Source organism: Mastacembelus armatus, chromosome 12 (genome assembly GCF_900324485.2).
Source record: "Mastacembelus armatus chromosome 12, fMasArm1.2, whole genome shotgun sequence".
Classification (NCBI taxonomy): Eukaryota; Metazoa; Chordata; class Actinopteri; order Synbranchiformes; family Mastacembelidae; genus Mastacembelus; species Mastacembelus armatus.
In genome coordinates this window covers 15886380-15900811 of record NC_046644.1, presented here as the reverse complement: position 1 = coordinate 15900811, position 14432 = coordinate 15886380, and the positions used below count along the sequence as shown (strand labels likewise).

General features: G+C 40.6%; 1 protein-coding gene across 1 annotated transcript in view; it reads right to left on the bottom strand.

The window, feature by feature from the left end:
* Positions 1–14432, bottom strand: part of col27a1a (collagen, type XXVII, alpha 1a) — a 59364-nt gene that overhangs the window by 33343 nt on the left and 11589 nt on the right. The window contains exons 4-7 of the mRNA XM_026298322.1: positions 12686–12739; positions 7356–7409; positions 5166–5219; positions 4967–5020 (exon numbers count right to left, since the gene is read on the bottom strand). Coding sequence (XP_026154107.1) covers positions 4967–5020; positions 5166–5219; positions 7356–7409; positions 12686–12739 — 216 coding nt within the window. The remainder of the gene's footprint in view (positions 1–4966; positions 5021–5165; positions 5220–7355; positions 7410–12685; positions 12740–14432) is intronic.

Sequence of the window (14432 nt, the reverse complement as noted above, 5' to 3'; positions counted from 1 at the left end):
CTCTCCAGGAAATATCCAAGCACTCTTTTAAAGTTACCTCACTCCAACTGTTGCACATAATCAAAAGACCACTAGGAGGAGTCACTTGGAGCTGGGATGAAAACACATGAGTAATAGGAATAAAACAAACAGAGGTATCCTCAGGTGCTGACAGACCACTGCTGCAACACAAGCAGAAATATGTGTGTGTTTTCCATATTTTTGTGAAAGCCCCATTGGTAACCAGTGATGTGGACGGACCAGGGACGGATGCGCTTGGAGACAAAATATTGCCTGTGACTCGCCTGAAAATTTCCATTTGTAAATTGAAACTGTTGAGCTGTGTTATCAGTGTCCAAATCGGAACATCCCCCGTTTATATGAATATCTGCTCTTTTTAAGGTTGATTCCTGCTTTCTATCCACTTTTAGATTGAGCATATCTTTTCAGGAAGTGTGCCTTGCTTGTGCAAACACATGTGCATAGAAATATACATACATATTCACACAGACCCAATACATGCACATGTTACTACAGCCCATACTTACAGCACAAACATGTCCAGCAGCTTCTGTTCCCAGCCACACACACGCTGTGGGTACTGGGTATTAAACACAGCCTCCCAACCTCAGCTTGACCATCTCAGATTCTTATCTCATTATACGTTCGCTAATGAGTGCGGCCATTCCCACCGGTTTGCCTGTGTTTACAATGCCACTTGTTTAATGAGCATGTGTGTTCAATCAGATTAACCCGCCCTGATGCTTTTCATTTACAACAGCTCTCCCGTAGCACTGGGTAAGCCTCCCCCCAACACACACACATCCTACACCAAACAAAAAAGACCAAAAGAAACACTATGCAAACAAATTAAAATACACATTGTATCTACCAATGAGATATTATTCCCCCGACTCCTTACCAGCCACTTTGTGGATATTGAGCACAGGCCTATTAACAACTATGCACACTACAAAGGATGAATATGTGTCTTTCACTGCATGTCTACTGTACTGGTAGCAGGAAAATACCAATCACCTCATTAATCTTTGCTTTCATCTTTCCACATCTCTTTGCAAAATTGCTATGCGGCATGGAGCCATGACTGCACTAAGCAGTTAACTGGCTCCAAGTATGTGTTGTTGTATGTGCAGCAGAACATCAATCCTCCATGTGGATGTTTGGCAGAGACAGAAAACAAACAGCTACATAAACTTAACCTGGACAGTTTGGTCGAAGTGTATCCTGTGGAAAAACACCCTTCATCTCATCCCTGTCTGAATTTCGACAATTTCAGCAGCATGTTTGCTGGCAGGCAGTATTACTGAACTACCAGCACAGTGGAAAACAGAGCAATAATTTTGTAATTCTTGTGAAATGCGCAAAAAAAAATTGTGGCTGATTTGAATTCTCCTGTAATTATCATGCTATGATGATACATGAGCATGTGGATTTGTTAGTTTGAATGGTGGGTAGGAGCTAGACAGAGAGTTTGGTTTGGAACAGGTCTTGAGGAGCTTCAGACAGATTAATGTTATACAAGAAACCGTCTTGCATAAATGAAGAAAACCAGTATGAATAATAATCTGTCTAGCCTCAGCAGAGAAGGTGCAATATATCATTCTACTTTGCATTCAGAAAATGTTCTCATTTGACGAACTATGGTTTGGATTTAGTTTGATAGGAAAAATTTCTGTCGGAAATCTAAAATACAGTAGGGGGCAATATCAACTAGACTATCCACTATGAGGATTCATTGTGGTATATTTACATGCAGAAAAAACATTGATTTAGTTTTATACATATATTATAACTTGTTTTTTATTTTGCTCTCCCTTTTAAAGTCCTTTTCTAGGTACTTGTGTGTCCAACATACTTGGCCAGTAAAGCTGATTATAAGTGACCTACTGTAGCGTCAACTTTAAAATTTCATTCTTTTACTAAAAGATTTTGCTACATTTGAATCTGATTAAATTTGTTGAAAATGAGAAATACTGTACAATCGTCTCTATGGAAAGAAACATTCAGCGGCTACAGTGGTGATATCAGTAGAGTGGGGAGGCTGTTGATTTGTCTAAAAATGATCTCTAACTACATGGACATCAGTTTCTCACTGAATGGTAGACAAATGTGTGCTCTTCTTAACAGTATAACTATGTACTCATACTCATCACTCTCTAACATATTTTTCCAGACGGAAAGCTCCTCAGGTGCATTGACGATTTGACAGTCAACATGTGTATGACAAATAACTTTATGCACATGGATTCAGCTTCATTACTTTAAAAGAAAGTTAAACATTTACTCTAGCATATCCTAGCGTAATACAGCCAGCACCAGTGATTATTGTTAGTTTTTCAAAATAAGATGAAGACTCCAGTTTGATGTCAGAAGTATACCCACTATAACCTACTGTACAGTACTGACCAATAATAGTGTATATCTACCAAAAACAGAATGTGTATTCAAAATCCTGCAGAGTTTCCGTGCTAAGAGATAGCATGTCTTGGCTTTCAGGGACAAAAGCAGAGGTAGGAGAGACAAAGAAAAGACAGACAAAAACTGAGAAGAGACAGATTGACCAGCAGTGGGAATAGACAGAAAACAGGATGGAAGCAATAAGGTAGGGCGTGTGGACTGAAATGTGACCTTGTAGTTGTGGTTTGGCCCAGTGTGTGCGTCCCCTCTCCCTGACCCTACCTACCATACTGAAAAGCCATTCAGACTCTGCTTAGAAGAACAAATGTTGTACAGAGTGGAACATGCTTGGCTTGTCTGGTGGCGTAAAATCACACTCTCCTATCACATGTTCAAAGCACCACTGCTTTCTCCATTAAAGTTTTCCATGGAAAACCAGAAGCCAAATTCCAGAATTCCCTGTTGAAGTGTCAGGATAGCATTGATTTAGAAGCCTGTATGTATGCATGTGTGTGTGTCTGTGTGTATTTGGGTGTGTGTGTGAGAACAACAGACGTAAAGCTGCTCGTGTCCAGTTTTTCCTAAACCACAGCTAGTGAGCCAAGCATGCGAGACGGAGCAAGTCAAACAACCAGAGAGGTACAAAGAGGAAGAAACAGCACATGGGGGTTTCAGGGTGGCCCGCCACTGAAATGTAATTGCAATTAAAGTCATCGCTGCTTGTCAACATTGTGCTGATGCTGCACCAGGTCTCAGTCTCAGCGGCGAGACCTGCTTTAGAACAGGAAGCGCCTGAGACATCCCACCTGACTAGACCAAAGGGAACAGAACGGAACGGAGCCTGTTTCGAGAGACAGTCTGCCTACTGCACTACACTTCGGACACTGAGTCACGGCTCGGTCACAGTATTGCAATGTGAGGGCATGTTAGTGCAGCTGAGAACTCTAAGAAGTTATTGTACTGTACATTGCTTCACACAGGATGAGACAGGGTTAAGTCTCTGCATCGTGTACAGAAAGGACGCTGACTCTGTGTGGTTAATTTAACAAGTTTCCTCTGCAGTCATCATGTCTGTGGTTCATTGACCAACACCTGAGGCATGCTCTCATGATGTCAGTGTGTGTTGATGAAGCTGCTATGGCAACAGCTTCCCAGACACGAGTGTCTGATAGACTCCTAATGTGCAGCTATAATCGACTCTTTGGCTTTATTAAGACGGTTGACCAAATATAGAGACTGTGGGCCTGTTTATGTACTTTCTGTCTTTGTCTCTCATCCCTCTCAGGGTTATATAAGAGGTGCTCTCTCACCTGAAGGTCCAATTGTTATTGTGTAACTTTCAAACCAGTGCCAACACTCATTTAGTTGGAAAGAAATCTGTGAATGTTTTCCAGCAGCTTTAAATGTTCCATTCCGACTGAAAGTGTATGAGAAACACAGAGACATACAAATGGACTTAAAGACACACACAAGGCGAGAAAAGCAGATCTTAACAAAAGCCATATGTTCAGCTTGAGGCAGTTGTCCAACTAGAGTGTGACACACTGTTACAGAGCACTGTGGATATGACTGAATACATGCAGAGGCACTTTACACCACTGCTGAAATGTATACAATCTACCCACTATATTCAATTACTGAACCCATTCTTATACTGTCTGAGATATGTGCATGTCTCAGCTCTGTGTGAAACACAGTGTGACTGAAATCAGTTTATGAGATCTTCTTCTTCTGCCACCATGAGACGTGTGTTTACATCTGAGTTTGGGAAAAGTTGAACCAGAGTATTTTAGCTCAGACCTAGACAGCAGACAAGATACAGTGATTGCTTCCTGTATTGTGCATTTTTTGTCAGACGACAACACCCCCCCCATTGACATCACCTGCCATGTCCAAATGTGGTAATTCAAACAGATTTCAAACTGGATGTTTTTTTAGACCTCATATATTAATAATATATATTCATGTTTATGTTGGTCATCTATGTGGTTTTATGTATTTCTGTTTTTCTGGTAGATTGTTAATTAGGCAGCAAGCTAACAAGCTAACTACAATAAGTGACACGTACTGTTTGTTTCTGTTTTTTGACATTGCCACTCAACAAATTGTCCACATACTTCATATCAATTACGCAGAAAAGCGTGCACACGATAGTTATCGCAGACATACACAAAACCTAAATGTTCCTCTTGGATTTTAAACATATTGAATTCTTTTTCTGCTCTCTGAGCGTGTAAGTACATGGTCTCGATCCTCTCAAAAACCTCCCCCTTCATCCTTCATGACAACGTTCCTGCCAACATTAAGACCCCTCTGTGCAGGATCCAGCAAACACAGATGGAAGAAATGGTGAACACATCAAAAAAAGAAGAGAGAAATAAAGATGGAGAGAGTTAGGGAGGGGAGACAAGGACACATCTCGACAATAGCGAATGGGATACTTACTACATACTGTTTCCTAAACAATTAATGTTTTCAGATGTGTATCGGATGCTCAACTCAGAATATCAACTCAATGTCAACTGAAGATGTGAGACGTTTTGAAGGGATCGTAGCTTTTCAGTCTTACCTTCCGACCTTCTTGGCCACTCAGTCCAACAGGGCCAATAATCCCCAAGTCTCCCTGGAACATACAGCAGAAATGTTAAAAGGCACAAATGTAAGAATGTCTAGTTGCATAAATAACAATCATAAATATACTACAGGTTTGCCAGACAGGACGTTGTTCCAAACTAATGTAGCATGTAAGAAAATAATGGATAAAATACCTTTTCTCCTTTAGGTGCTGGTCCAGGTGAGTTGCCAGGGTCTCCTTTTCTCCCCTGACAAGAAAAAACACAAAGGGGGACTTTGTACACGTGAAAATTACTCCACTATACCTCAGTGATTTCAATCTTTAAAAGTATTGGACTAACAGTCACATTAACTAAGAAATTTCACTTACCAGCACCTTCATTCGGACTAGGGAAAAGGTTAAGGCTACAAAAGCCTGTTTCTATAAACATCTATAAACTAGATGAGATTGTTACAACTGATGAAAAACAAGAGGACTGATCATGTGACTGATAATTTCATATAGAAGAACTGGCACGGCACAGAAGCTTTTGTTTGCCACAATGCATTCTTTGAGCTCAGTGCCTCTCCAGTCACACACCAAGCTTCAATTTCAGCAGGTAACAATAACGAGGCTTCAGGACATCAAAGCTAAGGACTGGAAATTACACTGAGAGCCGACTCCCACTCCTGCTATTTACAACCATGTTTCATTTCTTAACGATGAAAGACTAAAAACTGCAGTGCACACTAAGACATCAAACAGAAATCATTCTCTTAACACATCTGCCAGGTAGAAGGTCCCTGTTCCGCACCAGTCTACCTACAATGTACACTCAGTACATTCAGTGTTCATTCACTCAGACGGGGTTTTAACTCTTTGCCTTTTTCCACGTAATTGATTTTCCTCTGGTGCTCTTGGATTTGGCTTTGGATTTAACATGATTTTATCTACCAATTCATTATTATTGTTTCATTTATACAAATTGTTTGAGGTTAGATATTCATTTAACGGGGAAACTTTAGCGAAATAGGCTCACTTAGCTTTGAATAAATAGTGGAAACAGGGAAAAAACTAAATCCAATACTAGCAAAGTCTTTTTCAAAATCCAATTAGAAGCACTTCAGTAATGTAAATTTACGTCACTGAGCGGATGTAGTGATGGAGTCACTGCTCCTAGGGAAGGGGATGTCTGGCACGTAACACATAAAACCACAAAGTGTCATTTTTATGCTTGTTTATTTTTTTTTGTATTAAATAAATGCAATTTAATGTGTTAATTAGCAAGTTTTAGAACTGCTGGTAGTAAAATTTTATTACTTTACCAGATGCAGGCAAGCTCTTTCCAGTGTTTATGCTAAACTAAGCTACTGCTACTGTAGCTTCAGATTAACCATACAGACATGCAACTGGTATCAATTTCCTCATCTGCTTCTTGGCAAGAAAGCATAAAAAGTGTGTTTTGCCAAAATGTCAAACTATTTCTATAACCAACAGGCCACTGGATGCCCAAAGGAACTTTCCTTTATTAAAAATGGAAACAGTTGATTGTGGAAGAACTTTAACATACAGCTTACCGCCTAAAAGGCATAGGCAACAGATAATCATAGAAATATTTACATAAGAACGGGAAGGTTTGGAATTCAAGTGAGGAATTTGAACAGAGAAGGAGAAGGAATAATATAAATCAGCGAGGCAACAACAAACACAGTCCCTTTGGGTGATCAGGGAAGGTCAGGGCTGTGGGGTGGGTGGTGTGTCCACAGCTGTCATTTATGTAAGGCACTTTTAAACTGCACTTTAAATACAGGTAGGTGAAGGGTGTTTGCTAAGGCATGCATCAGTCCAGACAAACGGACGAGGAATTTGTCTCAGGCACGGTCCCCAGCACTCACATATTAAAAATAGATTTATTTGGCATTTGACTTTGTGACTTGTCTTTCACTCCCTAAAGCACCTTGACTTTCCAGGTGTCGAACTACCCTCTGCCCAGGTTGCAATGGAAGCAGACTGACTTACAGAACATAAGGCTTGGAATAAGCAGATCTCCATGATTCTGAAAACTGTTAAATAACTTAAAATATAAATGAGGAATCCTTACATTGACCCTTAAAACACATGCTGTGTGATAGATCTCCTCAGTATTAAGTTCCAGATGTCACTGCAATGAATTTAGATGGCTCTGTCCCTTCAGCCATAAAGCACAAATATATGATGGATTCCAGCTGATATAGAAAAACTAAAAAAGTTACACATCTTATATCACTGTCATTCAATAAAATCAGCAGTAGAGTCTGGTACATTATTATGTGGTGGTTTTATGTGGGATAAATCAACATGGCTACTGAGCAGTTGGCTAAATAATAAAGCCTCATATGTGATCATGAGTTAGTGGGTTAGATACCTTGAGTCCAGGCGGACCAGGTCGGCCAGGGTTTCCATGGGGACCAGGAGCGCCCTGTGGAAAAACCAGAAAAAAGAAAACATAATCAAAAAGTAATCAGGAAATTTCGATCAATCTTTTCAATCTTTATACTGATACTACAGAAGGCCTAGGTAGGTGGGGGCTGGGGGATACAGAGTGTCTGGAGAACCTCAGCCTTCATGCTACTTTAATCAGTTTTCCTATACATGAAGTGTACATATGTGTGAGTTACGTGGTGAGACATTCGGGGTTGGTGATGGGGGTAGAACTTATGGAAAATGGGGCTCTGTGAAGTTACTTCACCATATGGATGTGGTTTTCCTGAAGCCTGTTGCTTCACACACCACAGCCTCCCAACTCCACACACACACGTTTGCCAAGCACCTTAATGAGCAATGCAGATTGTCCTGTATCATAACAATTTAAATTCCTTTGCTGGTGTGTGTTTCTGTCTGCAGTGCAACACAAGTGCGTCTGAAAGCAAACAGTGAGATCTACAGTAGCAGCGTACTGGTAATGTGAACCATCTCACCCAGTCCAGCAGCCCCCGTGGGAAGGTTCAGGAGAACACCTTTGGAAGCCATAGAATAAATCAACACTAATTTTTCTTTGGTTTGAACAGCTGCTGTCAGACAGAAGCACAGGGGGTGTTGTTGTGTCTCCACAACCCATCTATCTGTCTGTCTACTTTCTCTTGCTCAAAGTGACTTTTTCTCTGACCTCTACATGGTGTGGCAACCCTGCGCCCCTACGCATTGGGTCAAGGGTCAAGAGAGTCAGAGAGGGTGGAAAAAGAGCCTTAAGGGCCGGGTCAGTCAGTTTCACTGAGGTGAGTCACAACAAATCAGGAAGTCATTATGTTAGTGATCGGTTCTGCAGCATCTACGGACATCCAGACAGGCAGCTCTCTATTATTGCACAGAGAAAAACGAAGTAATCTTTGGGCTTGGTTCTACAGCTCAACAAAAAAGCCCTCTGAGCAAAGTTTAAAAACAGACATACTGGTCGGGTGCAGACATGACAACACTGTGTTTTGCTGTAACTGCTCTTCCTGTCAAAGGGCGCTTTGAAGACAGTCATGTCTGATTTACTTGAGACAGAGCTTCTCATGAATGAACAGGCCATTACTAAGCGTGTGTTAACATGTTATTTTCTCTTGAATCACAGAACACCCAGGATTACAAAGCAGACTGTACATTTTGATAAGGTCAGAAACTCAAAAAATCTAATCTGTTTTTAACTTGTGTTTACACATAAGATATTTTCATTCCAAGTATTTTCACATTTTAAAGTTCTCCTCTCTTTTCCTCCCACACTTGCTTTCCCTTTCATTTTCAGTTTGTATGCAGCTGGTATTTTCTTAGGATCTGCTATGTGCAGACAATGTTAAGGGGCACTGTTGTGCCCTAAATAAGCTTAAACAAACTAGACATGTTTCAATTACATGCTTCAAAATTAACCCTGTGGTTTACCAAAGCCTGGGCATTACACTGGTAGGCACGGGCTGGCACCAGCATTTGGTTCGGTGCTTTTGCCTCCATGGCCTGTTCCTTTCTCTCAGAACAGGTGTCTAATTAGAGAAGACCAGGGTGGGGTGCACACAAGCTGAGGGCTATCAAATGAAAAACCACCAACCTCTGAACAGCAAAGGAGGGCGTTACTGTGGCTCCTGTGGTAATAATACTTCCAGCTCTGTGCAATTCATGCCACTCCTAAGTAGAGAGCAAAATCTATACATACACATGATAGCTCCTAATGTTTCATCTTATGGGGATATGTGTGCTGAGGTATACAAATATCTGTGCTTAAATAAAAACACCACATGTGCAACTTAGAGCCAAGACATCCTGATAATCTAGTCCTGGATCTTAAATCCGAATGCGATACAGCTCACCCAAGTATACATTCCCATAGAGAACATTTTAGACAAGCCCATTTAATGGACTATGCTTTAGACCTATTCTGACTTTCAACAAAGCTTGTAAAGACAGTTTAAATGTATGTACAGTCATAAAAATATCATGCACAGGCATTAAAGATAAAAGCCATTCTGAATGATGCTGTGAGCTGAAGGGGGTAATATCTGATTAACTAACATCAGATCAAGAGTGCATGCGAAACCACTGGCTGGCTGCATAAATACAATAAAATGAGCACACATGCACCATATAAACACTTCCCCGGAGGATGCTGGAAAATATTTGTTAAATCATGCTTTGCCATCACTGAGTGAAAAAACAGAAGGCGCAGCCAATTGCCACATAACTTACAGCAAAACTATGGAATAACAGAAATGTCCAGAATGAATAAATTAGATAAATTTATACATCAACCATATGTTTTTAGAGGCTTTTAACTACATCATACAGCAACAAGTATATGAGAAGTGAAGGTGTTTAAGTATTTGTAGCAGTAACAATAATGGCTCATAATGTCCATTACAAATTTGATGGAAACCTAGAGCTAACTTTATGCCAAACATTTCAAATCTGGTATTAAAAAATGTATTAAAGTGCCCAAAGGGGGATTGTAAAATATTGAACTAGAGCATAGTCTGTGCTTTACACTGTCTTGAAGTCTATTACAACAATGTTCCAGAGGACACGTCCATATACACAGTTTACACTAGGGATTAGACAGGCCCTTAAAAAAGCTGATCTGTCACCTGGTGTTACCAAAACACACTGGCATAGCAGAGATCAACACCTTCAAGTTCAAACATTCAGTTTTCTGAGTTTCTATATGAAATGTCCATCTGGGATCTGAATTAGCTTTATGTCGGGGAATTTCATTTAGTGACAAAAAAGCATGAAAAAAGATGGCTATCTAATTTTTTAAATTTTACTCAGACAAAGACCCTTTTACCCAGCAGGCTCCAGACAAATATATGCAGTCAGTTCTCAGATAGATATGGGCCTGTGTACCCACGATGCATCCCCCCACACGTTTCCTCACACCCTACTACCACCGTCGCCATTATACACCGACAAACAGACTCAAAGGAGCTTGCCCTGACTATTCACTGACAGTAAGCTAAGGCTTCTGATCATACAACGGTTGTCATAGTGATGGCGTCTCACACTCACATGTGTGGGATCAGAGGTCAAGGTTCATGGGTGGTGCTTGGCGGGATCAATGGTGCTCTGTGTGTCATCATACAGACAGTAATCCGAGGCTGCAGAAGGTCATGCAAGAAACTGTGAGCAGCTCTGTCTTTAGCAAAAAGCTGAGTGGAATTTAGGTTTTCACATAGAAGGAGGTGGGTACGATCACATTATGCAAGGCCATCTGTAAGCATGCAGCCTCATAAGCAAACTGCAGTCTAAATTCAGATGTGGCTATGATTATTTCCATGATCAACAAGCGAATGTCTTTTTCCAAATTGAAACCACACTCCTATTTGGCTAAGAAAAATAGCGGATAATGTGTAGATGCACATGTGCATGGCAGTAGCAATTAATCTTGATAAATGAAAAAAGTTTACAGAAAGTTTTCATGTTTCTTTATATAGGCAAGACCCCTGTTAAGGAGGCATCAAAACCAATGGCCTTTACCAGTGCTTTTTTAGGGAAGAGTCTTGTTTTCATTGTTTGCACTTTGCAAACCCACCACTTCCACTGACAATGCCACAGGCCGTTCAACAGCTGCTTTGCTGTGGCTGTCAAAGGCCACTTCTAAGCCACCAGGATGTAAATCAGTATGAGGTGAGTGGTCAATACAAACTGTTGATGAATGGGGTTTGACACAGACATAGAGCTTTAACCAAAGACATGCTAGAGTTGATATTTTATGTCCAAAGCTGTCCAGACTCCAACCAATGCTGGGAAGATCATGTTGCAGTGCATAGTGTTTGAACCATTTTATTGTAACTGATTTTTCTATTAATATGCAGGGAATTTACCAATACTCTTCATTATATTGATTTATTGCTTGCTAGTCCTGAATAGAGAAATTGTTCCTAAAATATTGAAGTTAAATATGGGGCATATTTAAAAAAAGCTGCTGTTTGGTAACACAAAAATAGTTCCATGTGGAATCATACTTACGTAATACTTGGCTTTACCAATTCACACAGCACTGTGCTTACATTTCTAAGGCCAGTTAAAGTTGTATTCAAGGTACGTTGGGTCTGGATTATAAAATATGCACCAAGTGGAACTGATGCTGTGGAACGACTACTATATGCGGGAAGGCAGGTGCTGCTGTGACTGAAGCAGCTTTACTTAGGCAGAGACAAAAACCTCCTTATACATTTACAGTGATCAGCAGTTAGTTTTAGTTTTAGAGCCTCACAAGAAACAGACAAAAAGACACAAGCACATGGATCCACATACAAACAGTACAGTACATATGCACAGTATAGACATGAACCAAAAGTGTCATTTAGATTAGTTCAGGTTCTTTCAAGTTCTTTGTCGAGTAATTAACAAGAAATTGAAGGCATATCTGAGTCTACAGAAGCATCTACAGAAGCGACTTGGTGAGGCTGTACTGGTGAAGCAGATTTTGTTGTCAGGGAAATGCCAAGATTCATCTTCAGGGCATCAGGGACAGCTCTACCAAATTTCATGGTAATCTATCCAATAGATATCAGGATACATCAGTCTGACTGAAAGAAGAACCAAGAATGAGACTATATCTATTTATCTGCCTCAGAGAATGAGGCTTTTCATTAGAACAGGATCCTATGAAGTGTTGGTTCAGCCTTCTGCAACAGCTCAGTGAAGAGAAGAAAGTCCAGTGGAGCCATGTGTTCTCTGTCTGTTTACAGTGCTTTTATTAGGCATCCTGTGGCATAGGCAGCCTTTTGAAAGGCCGTCTTTATAGGAGCTTTCCTGTTTATGCTTAGGGGTGGGAGGTCAGCGCTCGCAGCCCAGTGCTGAATATGGTCAATCTGCTTGCATAGGAAAACTTTGTGTGTGAGAGATTGTGTGTAACTGTCAGCTGGGTGATGGGAGGGATTTAAAATGATGTGAGAGCTTGGCTTGGCAAGTTATTATTGTAACTGCAGAAAATGGTCCAGGACGTTGCCTCCTAGGCTTTAACACACGGATACAGTCCTCTCTGTCCCGTTTGTTTGTCTGTATGTCTTTCTGAGTCACTTCTCTGCCAAAGGGGTTATTACTGACTGTTTGTGTTTGAGCTTTTGGTCAACATGTGCGTCAGCAGCAGTAGCAAAATACACGCACACAGAGAGATAGCCACAATAAACTGTAGTAAAGACTTTCATTAACATGGTTGCACTTCTAGAGGAAAGAAATAGAAGTACATTTGGTTGGAAGTGTTTGAGGGCAAGCGAGGAGACTTACCCGAGGACCCCTCTTGCCTGGCAGGCCTGGCTTTCCTGGAGGTCCTGGTAGTCCCTGTAGACAGAGAGCATTCAGTCAGGATTGCATATTTACATACACCATCCAGATGACCTCATTAAATATCTAACCAATAAAAACCAAGACTCCTTTCCATAGACAGGATGCATGATTGCTGCAGGGTAAAAAGTGATCCTTTTTCCTTCTAAGGTAATTCCATCTCCAGGTGAGGAGAGGTCAACCTTATCCACCAGGAAGTTCTGACAGTGTGTGGCAAGAGACTGTAGAAACACTAGAAACAACAGGCAATTTCCTCTGCCACCCAATGCCCCTGAGTGCTCGTTCGTTTTCTTTTAATCAAAAGACGTGAGGAAAAACAGAGCCCTCATGGCTGCTGTGGCTAACAACAACTTCCCTACACGGCTCTGAATCCTCATATAAATGAATGTTAAAGCCTCTATATTGCAATTTAAAATGTTCTGTTCACTGCAAAATGCATGTATAGGTCCTATTAAGTGGCCACAATTTTCACAAAGCTATGAACTGAGAGATAGCATCTTCAAAACAACAGCTAACCTCTCATACAAACACTAATCTGAGTTTAAAGAGACTGTAGCTGTTACTTGTGTGACTGGCTACAGTCTGCTCCACATTGCTCTGTTGATTGTAACTGGTGCCCCAACATCTCTTCTAGGATGACCTCCAATGTTGAGACCACCCCAGTTGTTACAGGTGGTGTGCTCTGTGGTGGCCTAAGGACCCATCAACATCAACACACATCCTGTCCATCTTCACACTTCTTCTTCGGCCCTCCTGCATTGTACTTTTTTGTTTATTCCTACTGTCTTTTCCCCTTTGCACCTGTCTTTACCAATCTTTCTCAGAGAACTGTTCCACAGAGAGGTCTCTAGCAGTCTCACGAAAAAAAAAAGAAAAAGTTACTGTCATGAAAATCTAACATCAGTAAGCATTTTCCACTCACATTTCAAACAAAGTCTGATGGCAAAGACTGTTTTCAGTTATGAGATTTAGACTTACTGGCTGCGCCTACGAGGGAGTTATGGAATGATTTGTGTTGAATCTGAATTATGCTCTAGGTTTTGCTGTGGTTTATGAAAGAAATTGTTTCAAAATTTAAAAAATATTACTTTTATATGCGCAAGCTATGCTATGCTTTTATTGACATAATTTGAAATTACACAGCATAAACATGTTCTAATTCTGGAAACTTTTAGGTACTCAGAGAACTTACATTCATCTGAATACACAGGTCGACATATGCAGGAAATTTTCAAACATTCACTTTGGTTTAAGAGAAGCTTTAACTCTCAGCCAGCACAGCTTCAACTTAAAACCCCAGTTCTCACTTTTAGGAGTCATATAAACATTTTGAACATATAAATCACATTCAGGTGAACAGATCTCAAAGGAAGTCACATTTAAAGAAGCAGTGAGGAGCCAGAGGTGCTTCAGAAGGGGAACTGTGCCTCCTACACTGCTATCCTTCAGTGGAATACTCTGTAAGGCTTTAGGTATCAAGCATGATCAATGATGACGCTAGTGCTGGAACCTTAGTCAATTTAATGCTTTTCATAGGCTTCTGACTGTTTATTTGTAAAAGACAACTGTATGTGTGTGTGTGTGTGTGTGTGTGTGTAAGACTGTGCTGTGAGAAGAAATGAGAAACCAAGTATACACAGAGCATGTGTGTTTATGACATCCAAACTATGTTTCCAAGGAAGCGTGACTG